At 42.3% G+C, this 12,060-nt stretch overlaps 1 protein-coding gene across 19 annotated transcripts in view; it reads right to left on the bottom strand.

Moving 5' to 3' along the window:
• DTX3 (deltex E3 ubiquitin ligase 3) overlaps window positions 1-12,060 on the bottom strand; it is a 222,425-nt gene that overhangs the window by 63,436 nt on the left and 146,929 nt on the right. For 10 of the 19 annotated variants that reach the window (XM_069230815.1, XM_069230817.1, XM_069230822.1 and 7 more), the window contains 2 exons: window positions 9,973-10,053; window positions 3,221-3,957 (listed from right to left, as the gene is read on the bottom strand). In XM_069230815.1, coding sequence (XP_069086916.1) covers window positions 3,221-3,957; window positions 9,973-9,985 — 750 coding nt within the window. In that variant the 5' untranslated portion in view covers window positions 9,986-10,053. Of the gene's footprint in view, window positions 1-3,220; window positions 3,958-9,774; window positions 9,854-9,972; window positions 10,054-12,060 lie in introns of all 19 variants that reach the window. The other 9 variants (XM_069230827.1, XM_069230826.1, XM_069230832.1 and 6 more) reach the window with 1 other exon arrangement.

The following is a 12,060-nucleotide window of genomic DNA, read 5'->3' as shown; positions in this document are numbered from 1 at the left end:
ACCTGGGGGCTGAAGGATAAGAACTTGGCCAAACTACACATGAAGCAAACATCATAATACTTTGACATAATATCAATTTGGTTGCCTTGGCTCTAACCCACTGTGAGGTATTTCAAACTGTAATCTGAGGAAGGGCCATGTGATAACTCAACAGCAGAGCTAGGGATCGAGATGGGGAACTCGATATTATGGATCAGAAAATAGAGATTCTAGAAAATAATGTCAGAACACACTCAGATGGCCTAAAGTGGCTCTGTTCTCCTTAAAATATACTTTGATAGACTCAACCCAGAATGCATGGGTATTTTCGGAACACAGAGGTTAGCAATAAGGGAAAAGGTGGGGGAACCTGCTATATTAGATGATTAACAAGGAAGTGGATGTAAGCATTGTTCTCTTAATGCTAGAAAGTCTCATGAGGTTGACATCAGACAGCGTAGATACTGCAGAAACCTTTGCTGCATTCTAAAAAAATCTGTATGCACAGTGTGTGCTCTCAGAAATAGAACTGGTTCATCCAATAATCTATGCTCTTCTCCTACTCTCCACTTTCTCAGATGCAGTGCGGGTGGAGCCTGACCTCCCCATCTCAGCTGAGGCGATACAAAAAGCCAAAACATAGCTACTCTGGCAAGCCTCGGGTTAAAATGGCTTCCCACTGGTGTGTCTTAGAACGCACGCATTGCTATGTTCAGCCATCTCCTACATCGTTCCTAAAGCGTGGCACGACCTGCCGCTATATACAAGAGTCTCCTCCTCACTTCTTCAATTCCGCAGCAAGCTGCAGACCTGGCTTTTCCAATAGCCCCACTAGGCACGAGGTGTGCAGAGACTCCCACATGGTCAGCGCCAGGATACATTACCGGGTGGTAGGGACTCTGCAAAGCTCCATAACTTAACACCTAGTCACAGTATTTGAGGAGACTCACACCGCAGATTTATAGATCGCAACAATCTCTGTAATCTTAAAAAGCAGGAAAACGTGCCATCCTCCCTCACCCCTCCCCCAGTATAGCTTATTTCGGTCAATATCATTTATAAACACTGAAGTGAATGTGATAGCCAAAATTTTAGGGACCAGACTATCCAAAGTACTACACACGCTCATTCACTATGATCAAAATGGCTTTATGCTGGGCCGCATCATCAGTCACTGCCTCAGACGTATTCATAATGCGCCAGCTCTGGATCACAAAAAACGACTGAGTGTGGCTTTGTTATCAATTGACTCCGAAAATGCCACAGATTCAGTGCATTGGCCTTTCCTGCAACAGGTGGTTCAGAAGTTGTCCTTTCATCGATTATTGAAGGCATAATATACTGCTTGCTCCCTAGGCACAGGTCAGGGTGAATGGGGTGAGATCTTCACATTCGCATTAGCATGAAGCACTCTCTCCGCTTCTATTTGCATTAATAGTTGAACGACTGGTGGTGCTGTGATGCACAAATGATAGATGTTTGCTGAAAGAATGGGCAGGTAGACCCGGTACCCCTCTAAATGAATGACGTCTTGCTTTACATTCAGCAACCCAATATTTATCTTCCTTGCATGACACAGAGGTTGCAAATCTATGGCTATACATCTTATCTACAGGTAAACTGGGACAAAACCATATTTCATATTTATGTCAATGCTACGTAACCCACCACAATGTCTCCAACATACCCTCAATAAAGGTGGCAGATGGACACTCCAAAAAATCTGGGTATGTGGGTCTGAAGATCACAATATTGCATTGACAGATTAAACGAGAGCTGCATGAATGGGCTTACTTGTTACTAACCATTATGGAATGTATTGCAATATTTAAGTCAATATCGCTACCAAATTTTTTAACACTGTAAAACTTTCCATTTCCTATGCCTGCCCGATTCTTTCAGGACCTACAATCTCTTACTAAGTAATTTGTTTATGGACTGGTGGTACGCAACAAGCTTCGCTTATGAAATGCACACAGCTATAATATGATGATGGTCTAGGGAAACACACTTTGGTCAGTTATATTACTAGGCCCCCATTTAATTCTACTGAATGATTGGCTTTTTGGAGCAGAGAACAAATGATGATCATATTGGACTTGGAGCTTTTTAGAGCCGCATTATATCTTCTCATTACTATTTAGGACAACATCCCCAACACAATTCCATATGCTACAAAAGGCCCTGCGAGTCATCTAGTGTCTCAAAACCCTAACGAAAGATACTCCTCTGTGGTGTGGCTCCTGGCTAGCTCAGGTCACAACTTACAGGCTTCAAACCTGGGCTCTCAAAGCTGGGAGATATATGGGCTTCAAGCCACATAAAATATTTTGATCAGTTGCCAAACGAGAATTAAGCTCTGCAAAACACAACGTTTTCTCTATTGAAACATCTGCGTGTATTGGACACATACAAAGGTAAAATAACAATGAGACCTGCGTTAAGCCTCAGCAAAGCTAAAATAACACTAGAAAGGCTGGGCAAGAAAGGCCCTTCTCAAATATACAGATCATTGATAATTAATACTCCCAGCATGTTTGCTAAACTCCAGGAGAAATGAGAGGGGGTGTGTAAGCTAGGTGGCAAGGGATCGAGGGAGGCGAGGATGGTCTCTTGCACCTTGGCCATATCTGTTCGCTTATGGTTAACACAATTTAATAAGTTCCACAGAGTTTACTTTCATCCAACAAGGTTGTGGAGGGTGGATAGGGCTCCTAACCTCTCCGCCTTCCACTGTAACTTTGCGAATGGCACCTTCATGCATGTCATATGGGAAGTGAATCTATCAATCACTTGGGCTGTAATTGGGCACTCTAGTGTTCCTGACTGAAAGGTAGCTCTGTTAGGAATACTTGAGGGTCATAATCGATCTGCAGCTGCCAACACTCAGTTAGGGGTTACTTGCTAGAGGCCAAGAAGGGCAAAGCTCAAAGATGGAAAAGAGAGGGCCTGTAGTTTGAATGGCTCCGTGGGAGGAACGGTTGTTTAAAAGACAAGGAAACAGTCTCTAATGCTTGTGGCTTTGCAAAAAAGCAACAGAAGATCTGAGGGTGCTGGCGAAACTGCCACATTGTGAACGTGGAATAACTAGGGTCTGTTGTTTCATCCTTTCCTGTCAACAAATGATATTGACTTCCGTACCCTGTGCTAATATTGCGTTTAGTAATCAATTACCTTTAACACTGTTTTCACTTAAAATAGGACAATAAATGATATGTGATGAAAAAATGACTATGCTTACCCCTTGAATGCCTGGAGGAAAGACATATTGGATAATAATGGTCCCGTATTTCTCGTACCCAGGTAAGAGCAGACTGGAGTCTTTTGAAACCAACATCCTCCCGTTTTCTGGCTGGTTTCCAACTAGTTGACCATAAAAGCGCCCACACATGGGGCAGGCTTTCTTAACCTGCAGGGCTCTTGTGATGCAGTCCTCGCAGAAGGAGTGCCGGCACTTTTCTAGTGTCTTTATGTTCTGGATCTCACCCAGACAGATCGGGCACTGGTTCTCCTGGTCATCCTCCACTACCGGCTCCTCCCGCCTGAAGTCTCGTGAGCTGCCTGGGGGCCCACGGGAGCCACTGCTATGCTGGGCACGTGAGAAGGCTGTCTGGCCGCGATAGTGCAGCTCCGCTGCTGCGTGCCCCATGCTTTTGTCCGAGAAGGCCATGCAACCGCCCAGCTCATGCATCCGCTGTGACTTTTTGAGCTCTTTTTCGGTTTCCTTCAGCAAGGCTTTCAGAGCCTTGCGTGCCAGGGGTAGTCCATTGGCAGCCACGTGAGCCTCGGTGGTCAGACGTAGAACGTAAATCTCTGAAGTCTCGCCATCTATAAGAATTCGGACCTTGTTCTCATCCCGCAATTTAACTAGCTTGGTAGGGCTCTCCTTGGTCAGAAAGTCCCACACATACTTGGGCACAGTCACTTTGTTCTTGGAGGTGCCACCGCACGCCGCCATTCTGGACAACACAAACGACACTGGAAACGGAGGGGTGAGAGGAATTAAGGAGAAACAAAGGAGAAGTGGTCAAATTATACTGTGCTCTCAGGAAAAATCATACAATATTTCAAAGAAACAGATATAGAACACTACAGAGCAGGGTGCACAGTCAGCAGGTGGGAACACATGACAGGACATATTAGAGAGGCAATAACATACGATTAAGGGAGGGTTGTGGACACAATTGTTGCATAAATGTTCCTTCCTTTGATGTGGCATGTCCCTTTTCATGCATTGTGCTGTTCTGTGCGTTTTTTAAGCAATTTAGTTGGACAATAGCACAAATCACAGGGGAATAAATACCCAATACCCAAAGGAGGCGATTGAATGGGGCAGGGATGAACTAGGACATTCTCATCTTGACCTACAAACAATTCACTTTGTAAAGACGCAAACACACACAGACTGATTAGAGGAAAAAAAACATTGTATCTTTTGTTGCCTATATTCATAGCTATAATTTTGTTTCAGTAATGACAGTCTCAGATCAACCAACCATTTTCAACGGTTATGTGACCTATGTTGGTTCTTTAGCTTGGAGTACATATTTAAGGTAAGTTCACTTTTCTTGCTTTTAGATGCACATTTTCCATATTACATTAGTACCAGGTTCTATCTTGTTACCTACCATATTCCTGATCACATATTGTATTAAATCTCCAAACTGTGTACATGACGGAAATGATCTAACTTTGTCTCTCTGAATGCCTTAAAAGGGAAGAAAGCATAACCAGGGCCTTCCCGAACACTGCCACTGATCATTGGTCACAAGTGGAAATGCTACTTTTTCTTTATGCACCTGTAAGTTTATTAGTCAATGAGAATTTATAACCTACATTATATTATTACTAAATTCTCTAAAAGGTAAAGTTGAACAATAAACGAAAATATTAATACAGATCACAATGTATTCTGCAGGTTCTTTTTTAGCTATATTTTCACAAATTCTTACACTCGGGCTCTCCTACAAAAACACATTCTGGAGTAATTTTCAGATCAGCTATGTTCAGCTGGTATACCTTCTATTTCTAGGTACTTTTAAATGTTGTGGTTTACAATTTCTGTTATAATTTAAGTAAGGCATGCCATTTTGTATCCTAAATTAACATTTATTTCATTTTTCAGATAAATACGAGTTCTGCATTCTATGCTTCAATTACATACGGCAGAGAAGACAAAGTAGAGGTTACGCGGGGAGAGAAAGCTATAACATTATGCAGCTAACTATATCTCAGCACGGGAAGGCCAACTAAGGAGCACTGATTCTTACTTCTTGGCCCCGGCTGATGCTCAAGGAAATAATCTATTAATAATCCAACACAGCATCGGATAAAGGATAGAGCATCTTATAATTTCCACCAAAGTGACCATAAAACTTTACAGTCATCTCCATAATTAGAAGAACATTTGTTATTAAAAACACCATAGAAACTGCTGAAGAAACCATATGACTGCCTACACCGCGTCCAAATTGTTGCAGACTACGTGGCCCTAATCAGCGGCAGATATTGCCTATATATTATGCGTCTTCTCTGGCTGCCCAAATATTTTAAGGCTTCAAAGCTGGACTTTATTAAAAATGTGACAAATCATGATCTACATATAATGTTCACCTTCCAATCTACCCAAGCAGTAGACTGCAGACTTCATACTAAAGAAGAGATTCGATCAATAGATGTTTTATTCCACATTCCTTACTCTTTGTCTTAAAAAGCGCAGAGAGTTTCCACAAATGTCATGTACCCCATAGAGGAAACCTTTTATCTAACAACCTGAAAATCTGCAAAATATTTTTCTAGGGCGCTATGTCAGCACAGCGCTTCATACAAGTGCCCGAATCCCACTGATCTAATGGTGTTCAGGGTCTCTTTACTAGGTCTACGTCAAAAATAAAAAATATTTAGAACAGAATACCCAGCACTAGGCATGACAGAAATTAAAAGCAGAAAGTCAACAGAATAGGAAAGAAAGGAGATACTAGTACTTGGAACAATCTCAGCTACAATTAGCCCTAGCTGAGTCTGTATATTTTCATCAGATTGGTGCCAAAATAAAATTAACTTGCTCAACCTTTCATAAGTTCAGTTAAGACCTGAATGTCTGACACTGTTAATGACCAGACCATGGGCCAAGACCTTGCTAAAAGATCTAGCTGGCTGAAAACAATATACTCTTGCAACTATTTTCATGCATACCCTTATTATTTGCACTTAAACGTATCAGAAATACTTTAAAAATGTAGCCCTGTTTTATTTCTATGATGCCTTTTAAAAAACCCATGCAGGTTAAAGGGGACTATCATCCACAAATAGTGTATCTTGTTTACATCATGGAGCTAGTTATCAGTGCAGCAGCACAAGGACTCTGAGGGAACAACCACATCACAAATGTGGCTGTCTCTTTATACGTAACCATATCACCCTTGCCGAGTCAATGGTTCAAATAGGACTCCTACTCCAAACTTCTCCATGAGGCCTTTTTCTGAGACTCTGGATACTCCAGGGAGAGTGCACATTAACTCAGAAAATGATACTGTCTTGCAACTGGGTGTGACCACCATGTCTGTAGGCGAAGATTGAGGTATGACGATCTTTTATTGCGTTCACCTGATCGGATACACTGATCTTCTCCAGCTGTGCCTCCAGGCCACTATAAAGAATATAAGGAAAGTCCTACGCACAAAACATGTAAGGTGGTGCAAAACCACCACCAAAGGATTCCCAAAAATGTATCCTGACTTCGAAGTATTGCAAACTTAAAAAAACAAAAAGAGTAACTAATATGGAAACATATTTGACTGTTTCTCCAAGAAGCCTTTTACGTAATGCTGAGCTAGTGCTAACATACTAAACTAAATTAGTTTCTAGGACGACTGCGGAAATTAGAATCAGAAAAACCAATAAAAACAAGCATTGGTGATACCAATGCACCTGGCTTGCCTTAATACCCAGAACAGACACATTGTGGTTTCATGTATCCTTACAAACAAAATAGCGAAGCAGAAATTTAAGCTGCTTCACCTGCGACACAATGGTGTTGATTACACAATATGCACGTCTAATATGCTATAGATTGATAGTATGAACCTCATCAACAAATGCTCTCCTAAACCAGACGTTAAAAATTAGTTTTTGAACAAAGAAACCGAAATAGATTGAAGTTATACATGCCTAGAGACCACAAACGAAAAGGCAAACTAGATGCTGTGCAAAATAGGTCTTCCCAAGACAGGCAGACATTTGACGAATTAAAAATGGCTGATAGTCTCCTTCTGCTACAAAGACTTCTCTGTGTATAGGAAGAGCAATTTCTGTGGGGTTATACATATTGGAAGGTAAATCTTTTGGGCCCATTAGTGGCCAACTTTAAAGTTTCCCACCAGTGAGGCCTCTTGCCCGTCTGTTCTAGGGCGTCTGAAAATCTAGGTACCACCAAAGGAGCTGATGTGCATGTTCTGGATTAATGATTTGGGGAGGGTGCCCACCTAACTGTTTTAACTCCCATTAACCACAGAGTGTGTTGCAGGTGTAAAGCAACCGTGGAAAAGTGGGGCAAGATTGCTTATTTTGGATCAATTTAAGAATGGAAAAGGATTTTAAGAACATTTGCAATCAGATAATCATCAAATGCATCTTAAGGGCACAGCCCGGCTTCTGGGAACAGGGGTTGGAGGGTAGCATCCACATCTCTTCCAAAAACAGGCTGTCTCATTATCTGCTTCATGTTAAGGGCAGGGTGGACGTTAATACTAACAATATTATTTCTCTGTAGCACTATAAACATTGCAAGGACAAAAGGCTGAGTTTAATTCATCATATTCAAACGTGTGACTAGCAGGTGGCGCAAAGTTTTCGGCAGCACATGCCATAATTCACTGGGCTATTTTGTTAGTATCCTGAAGTTCACGTACAAGTTAAAAAGCTTGAATATTTTTTTTTTTCATGGGTGCACCATTTTCAGTCTCTAGAAAAAAAAATGTCTGTCCCAGCTTTTGTAAATATGCTGTGTTTTTCCAACAAACATACAAATCCAGGTCACTCTTGAAGAAAAACTCAGTGCGAACGGCGAATTCTGGACAGGTGGGTGATTTTTTCTGTCGAAAATTTCACATTTGGCAGACAAGTGGAAATAGATGCTATTAAATAAGCCCCAAAAACGGAGTCGGGAAATTGGCACTTTTCCTAAAGATTTCCCATGAAAAGATGGAAGTGACTTTGAAAAGGCCAGACGCCACACCCAGTTTCATTCTCAGAGCAATTTCAAATGTAATCAACTTCGCCCAGATCGTTACAAACGCTGAAAATAAAAAACACACGTCATGTTGCTACGGAATTTCTAAACATGAAAGGAGTGCCCAGGTACAGCACTTAGACTTAAGGCCCGATGTACTAAGCACCTTTCGCATACCATGGTATGCTATTTGCAAATTATATTGGTTTGAAAATGTGTTTGCAATTTGACCAATATACTAATAAGAAAAACTAAAAATGACTACATTGAATTTTTCACATCTTTAGGGGATCTTAAAATGCCCTTCCTAATTATTATTCAGGCATGTCACAATTTAGGACCCTAGGCGAATTGCTAAGAATACGTGGATGGTGGTGTACAAGGGGCAGCAGACCACCACTATCCATGAATTTGCTTTCCAAAATAGGAACCTTTTTTTGGGAAAAAAAATCCACCTGTGTCCATTCAAGGGAAAGGTGCTACTCTTGAAAACAAATCACATTTTGGAAGGCGCCAAGGGTACGAGGTAGTGGGCCCGAAGACCGTTGCCTGCTTCCCTCGAGGCTGCCGTACACGACTCCCAAAGGGGCAGCTGTCCGCTAGTTACAAACCTCTTTTAAGTGTCAGTAACTTCTCAATAGTTCGTAACCAGAATGGTGACAAAACACTGACATATACCAATGAACATTTCAATAGAGGGGGAATGCTGCCTTTACAACCTCTCATATGTCATGTCATAATGATTCACAAAACCCCTCTAGCAAGTCAGAGAGACTTTTCAAAGTCGCAAAAGGGGTTTGATAGTTGGAACACCACCATCTGGCAGTGCAAACCTTGTGCTTAAATTGTAGAGGTTGCGACTGTAAAATGGTTTAGTACATGTGGCCCTTTATTTTATTTTTTAAAACAGGAATTTACATGGTCGGGCTTCTAGGCTTGTGGCCGGACATAGAGGTCCCAGCATCATTGCATCGCCCCACAGATTTGCAGAGTTGGTAAAAAGTGTCACTATTATCCCACTCAGTGGTGCTCGTCGTCTGCATCTTCAAAGGTGAAAGGAGCAGCCTTCGCCACTAAGGACTGGAATCCCTCACTGACAGATTACACACACATGCCTGCAGCAGGCACGCTGACCTATTTAACTATCTTATCCAGGTCAGGTGTCTCACGGTGAGTGAAGAGAGGCCCAGCGAGGAAAGTGAAGGGGGTGCATTGGTATTAAAGAATGGGGGACCTGGCCATTCAATACGGAAAGCAAATAAAGTAAGTATGCCAGCTTTGACAGATTCTTTAGCACTCTTGTATCTGAGTTTTTAAGGGGGGGGGAGAAGCTCTGTGAATTTGAAGCGGCACATCTGAGAATAGGGGAAATGTAAACTTTTTACACATACACAGTTGTTTAGCTGACCGTGTGTTTAGTTGTTGTGGACTTATCTCTAGCACTCTAGCGTACACCGAGCTCTTCGGGACAGCCACAAACACTCCCCAGTCCTCCCACGAGAAGAAAAAAATAAAACGGGAAACACGGGAAAACAGCACAATTCTGGCGACCGCTTTAGGCCTACCTCTGCACAGACCCTTACTTTCAGGGCCGTCCTTCGTTTAAATCAAAAATTCTCCTGGTGACTGGTTTGTCATTAAATGCTGGAAGTTGAAAAAAAGCAAAAAAAATAGCCTCTTATATTGGGAGAGTTGTCAAGGAGGGTAGACATGCATACATTTATATACATAACACCGAGCAAAGAGTGGCATGGTTTGTTTACCTGGAGAGCCCATGGGCGAGGGAACGTGCAGCAGGAACTTCTCCGAGTCTCGAGGTCAGCGGCTGAACTGCAGACCAGGAACTACAACAAGCCGAAGAAAGGGAGGGGGGAGAGAAGAGATTAATGTAAAAAGTCCCGAGGAGAACACAGTGTCATGTGCACCCACGAGAAAAGCAAACAATCTCGGTTCCGCTTGCGTCAGTCAATTCCCAGACGGGCTCAGCCCTTTTCAGACACAGTTTTCGCAAATTATCACAGATTACACCATCAATACACACAAAGAGGGTCAGACACAGTCAGACAATGCTTGCTGTAAGTGACATTCACAAGCTGAAGCAGTCAACAATACAGCTACTGGGCGATGTAACTGTCAGTCATGGCACAGGGTGAATTTTCTTTTTTTTGTTTAATTAGATAAGGATTTTCAGGAGACAACAGTCAGCGACATGGATCAATGACTACGGGCGGAAGGAGGGAGAATTGATCGGTGCATCCAAACACAAGGTGCCTCGATCCTATAAATGGGATCAAGGCAAGGGGGCACGTCTCGGAGTCAGAGTCCTCCTAGGGCTCTGCCTGCAATCCTCAGAATTGAGCGCCCCATCCCTGAGGTGTGGTTTTGTTAGTGTCACCCCAATGTTCTGGTAAATGAGGTATGTTGACAAAACTTTAGATTTTGAGCTTTACATTGGGCTAATCAAGTGGTAGGAGAGAATTTGCAAATTATTTAACTTGAGCGTCAAACTTGAAAGTAGTCTCAGATTTAGACATTTGATGCCGGCATTTGATAAAATAAATACACTTTTATGATTAAGACATCTAAAGCTAGAAGTGGTCTAAGCTCATCTGGACATCTAATAGGAAGAGGCTATATGCAGTTGCTAGGTGAGTGCAGGGGTGATTAAAGACATTTAGGTATTGCAAACGGATTGGAAGTGAAAATATAGATTTTAATATACTTTGCAATAGGCTGCACAAAGTCCTACAGATTTACAGAGTTGGTAAGAAGTGTCACTATTATCCCACTCAGTGGTGCTCGTCGTCTGCATCATCAAAGGTGAAAGGAGCAGTCTTCGCCACTAAGGACTGGAATCTCTTACTGACCGATTACACACATATGCCTGCAGCAGGCATGCTGACCTATTTAACTATCTTATCCAAATTATGCACAGGGAATTTCTAATTTTAAAACGAACTCTGCCTTCACCCCTCCTCCCCCTCAATAGCAGCGGAGAGGGTCTAAGGGTATTCATAGCGGTAGTGCCCTACCGCCCACGTCAGCATGCCCTTACTCATTCATTAGCAAAAGCACAGACACAAAGTACAAGTTCTGTGAATCGAAGTACACAACATCCAAACACCATTGCGATTAAAACAAAAACCTTCAAGCTTACCATCAATCCAAACAAACAACCTCAAGCTCCATTTAAAAGATAATAACCCCTAATTCCACATGAATCCAATTACATAACCCCAACTTCAACTTCGGTCCAAGTAGACAATCCCAAACTCCACAGACACAACCCTAAATTCTACCTCAATTCAAGTCCACAGCCTCAAACCCCAGTTCAAGCATACTAAGACTCAAACTCAGGCAGAATACAAACACACTCTCCTTTCTTCAACAGCCCCAAATACACAACCCCAAACTCCACCGGAATCTAAATGCACAACGTCAACTTCTTTTTAATCCCAGTACGACCCCAAACTCCACCTGACACTAAATGCACAAAACCAAGCCTATCTTATTTCTGTCACACAAGCTCATACCCATTCTCAATCCAAGCACAGAGCCCAAACTCCATCTCGATGTAAGTCCACAGCCACAAACCCTATGTCAATCCAAGCCCCAAACATCTCACAAATCAAAATAGACAACCCTAACACCACTTCAAATCACATTCAAGACCTCACACTACAGCTCGATCTAAGTACTGAGTCCTACACCCCACCTACATTCAATTGCACACCCCAGACTCCACTTCACTACCCTACTACAGCTCAGTTCAGGTACAGAGCCCATTCTGTAAGCTCTAGATAACAATAGTCTCTGCCTCAGATCAAGTATGCAGCCTTAATCTCCATTTT

Source organism: Pleurodeles waltl, chromosome 4_2, assembly GCF_031143425.1.
Source record: "Pleurodeles waltl isolate 20211129_DDA chromosome 4_2, aPleWal1.hap1.20221129, whole genome shotgun sequence".
Classification (NCBI taxonomy): Eukaryota; Metazoa; Chordata; class Amphibia; order Caudata; family Salamandridae; genus Pleurodeles; species Pleurodeles waltl.
This window is presented reverse-complemented; position numbering and strand designations above follow the sequence as displayed.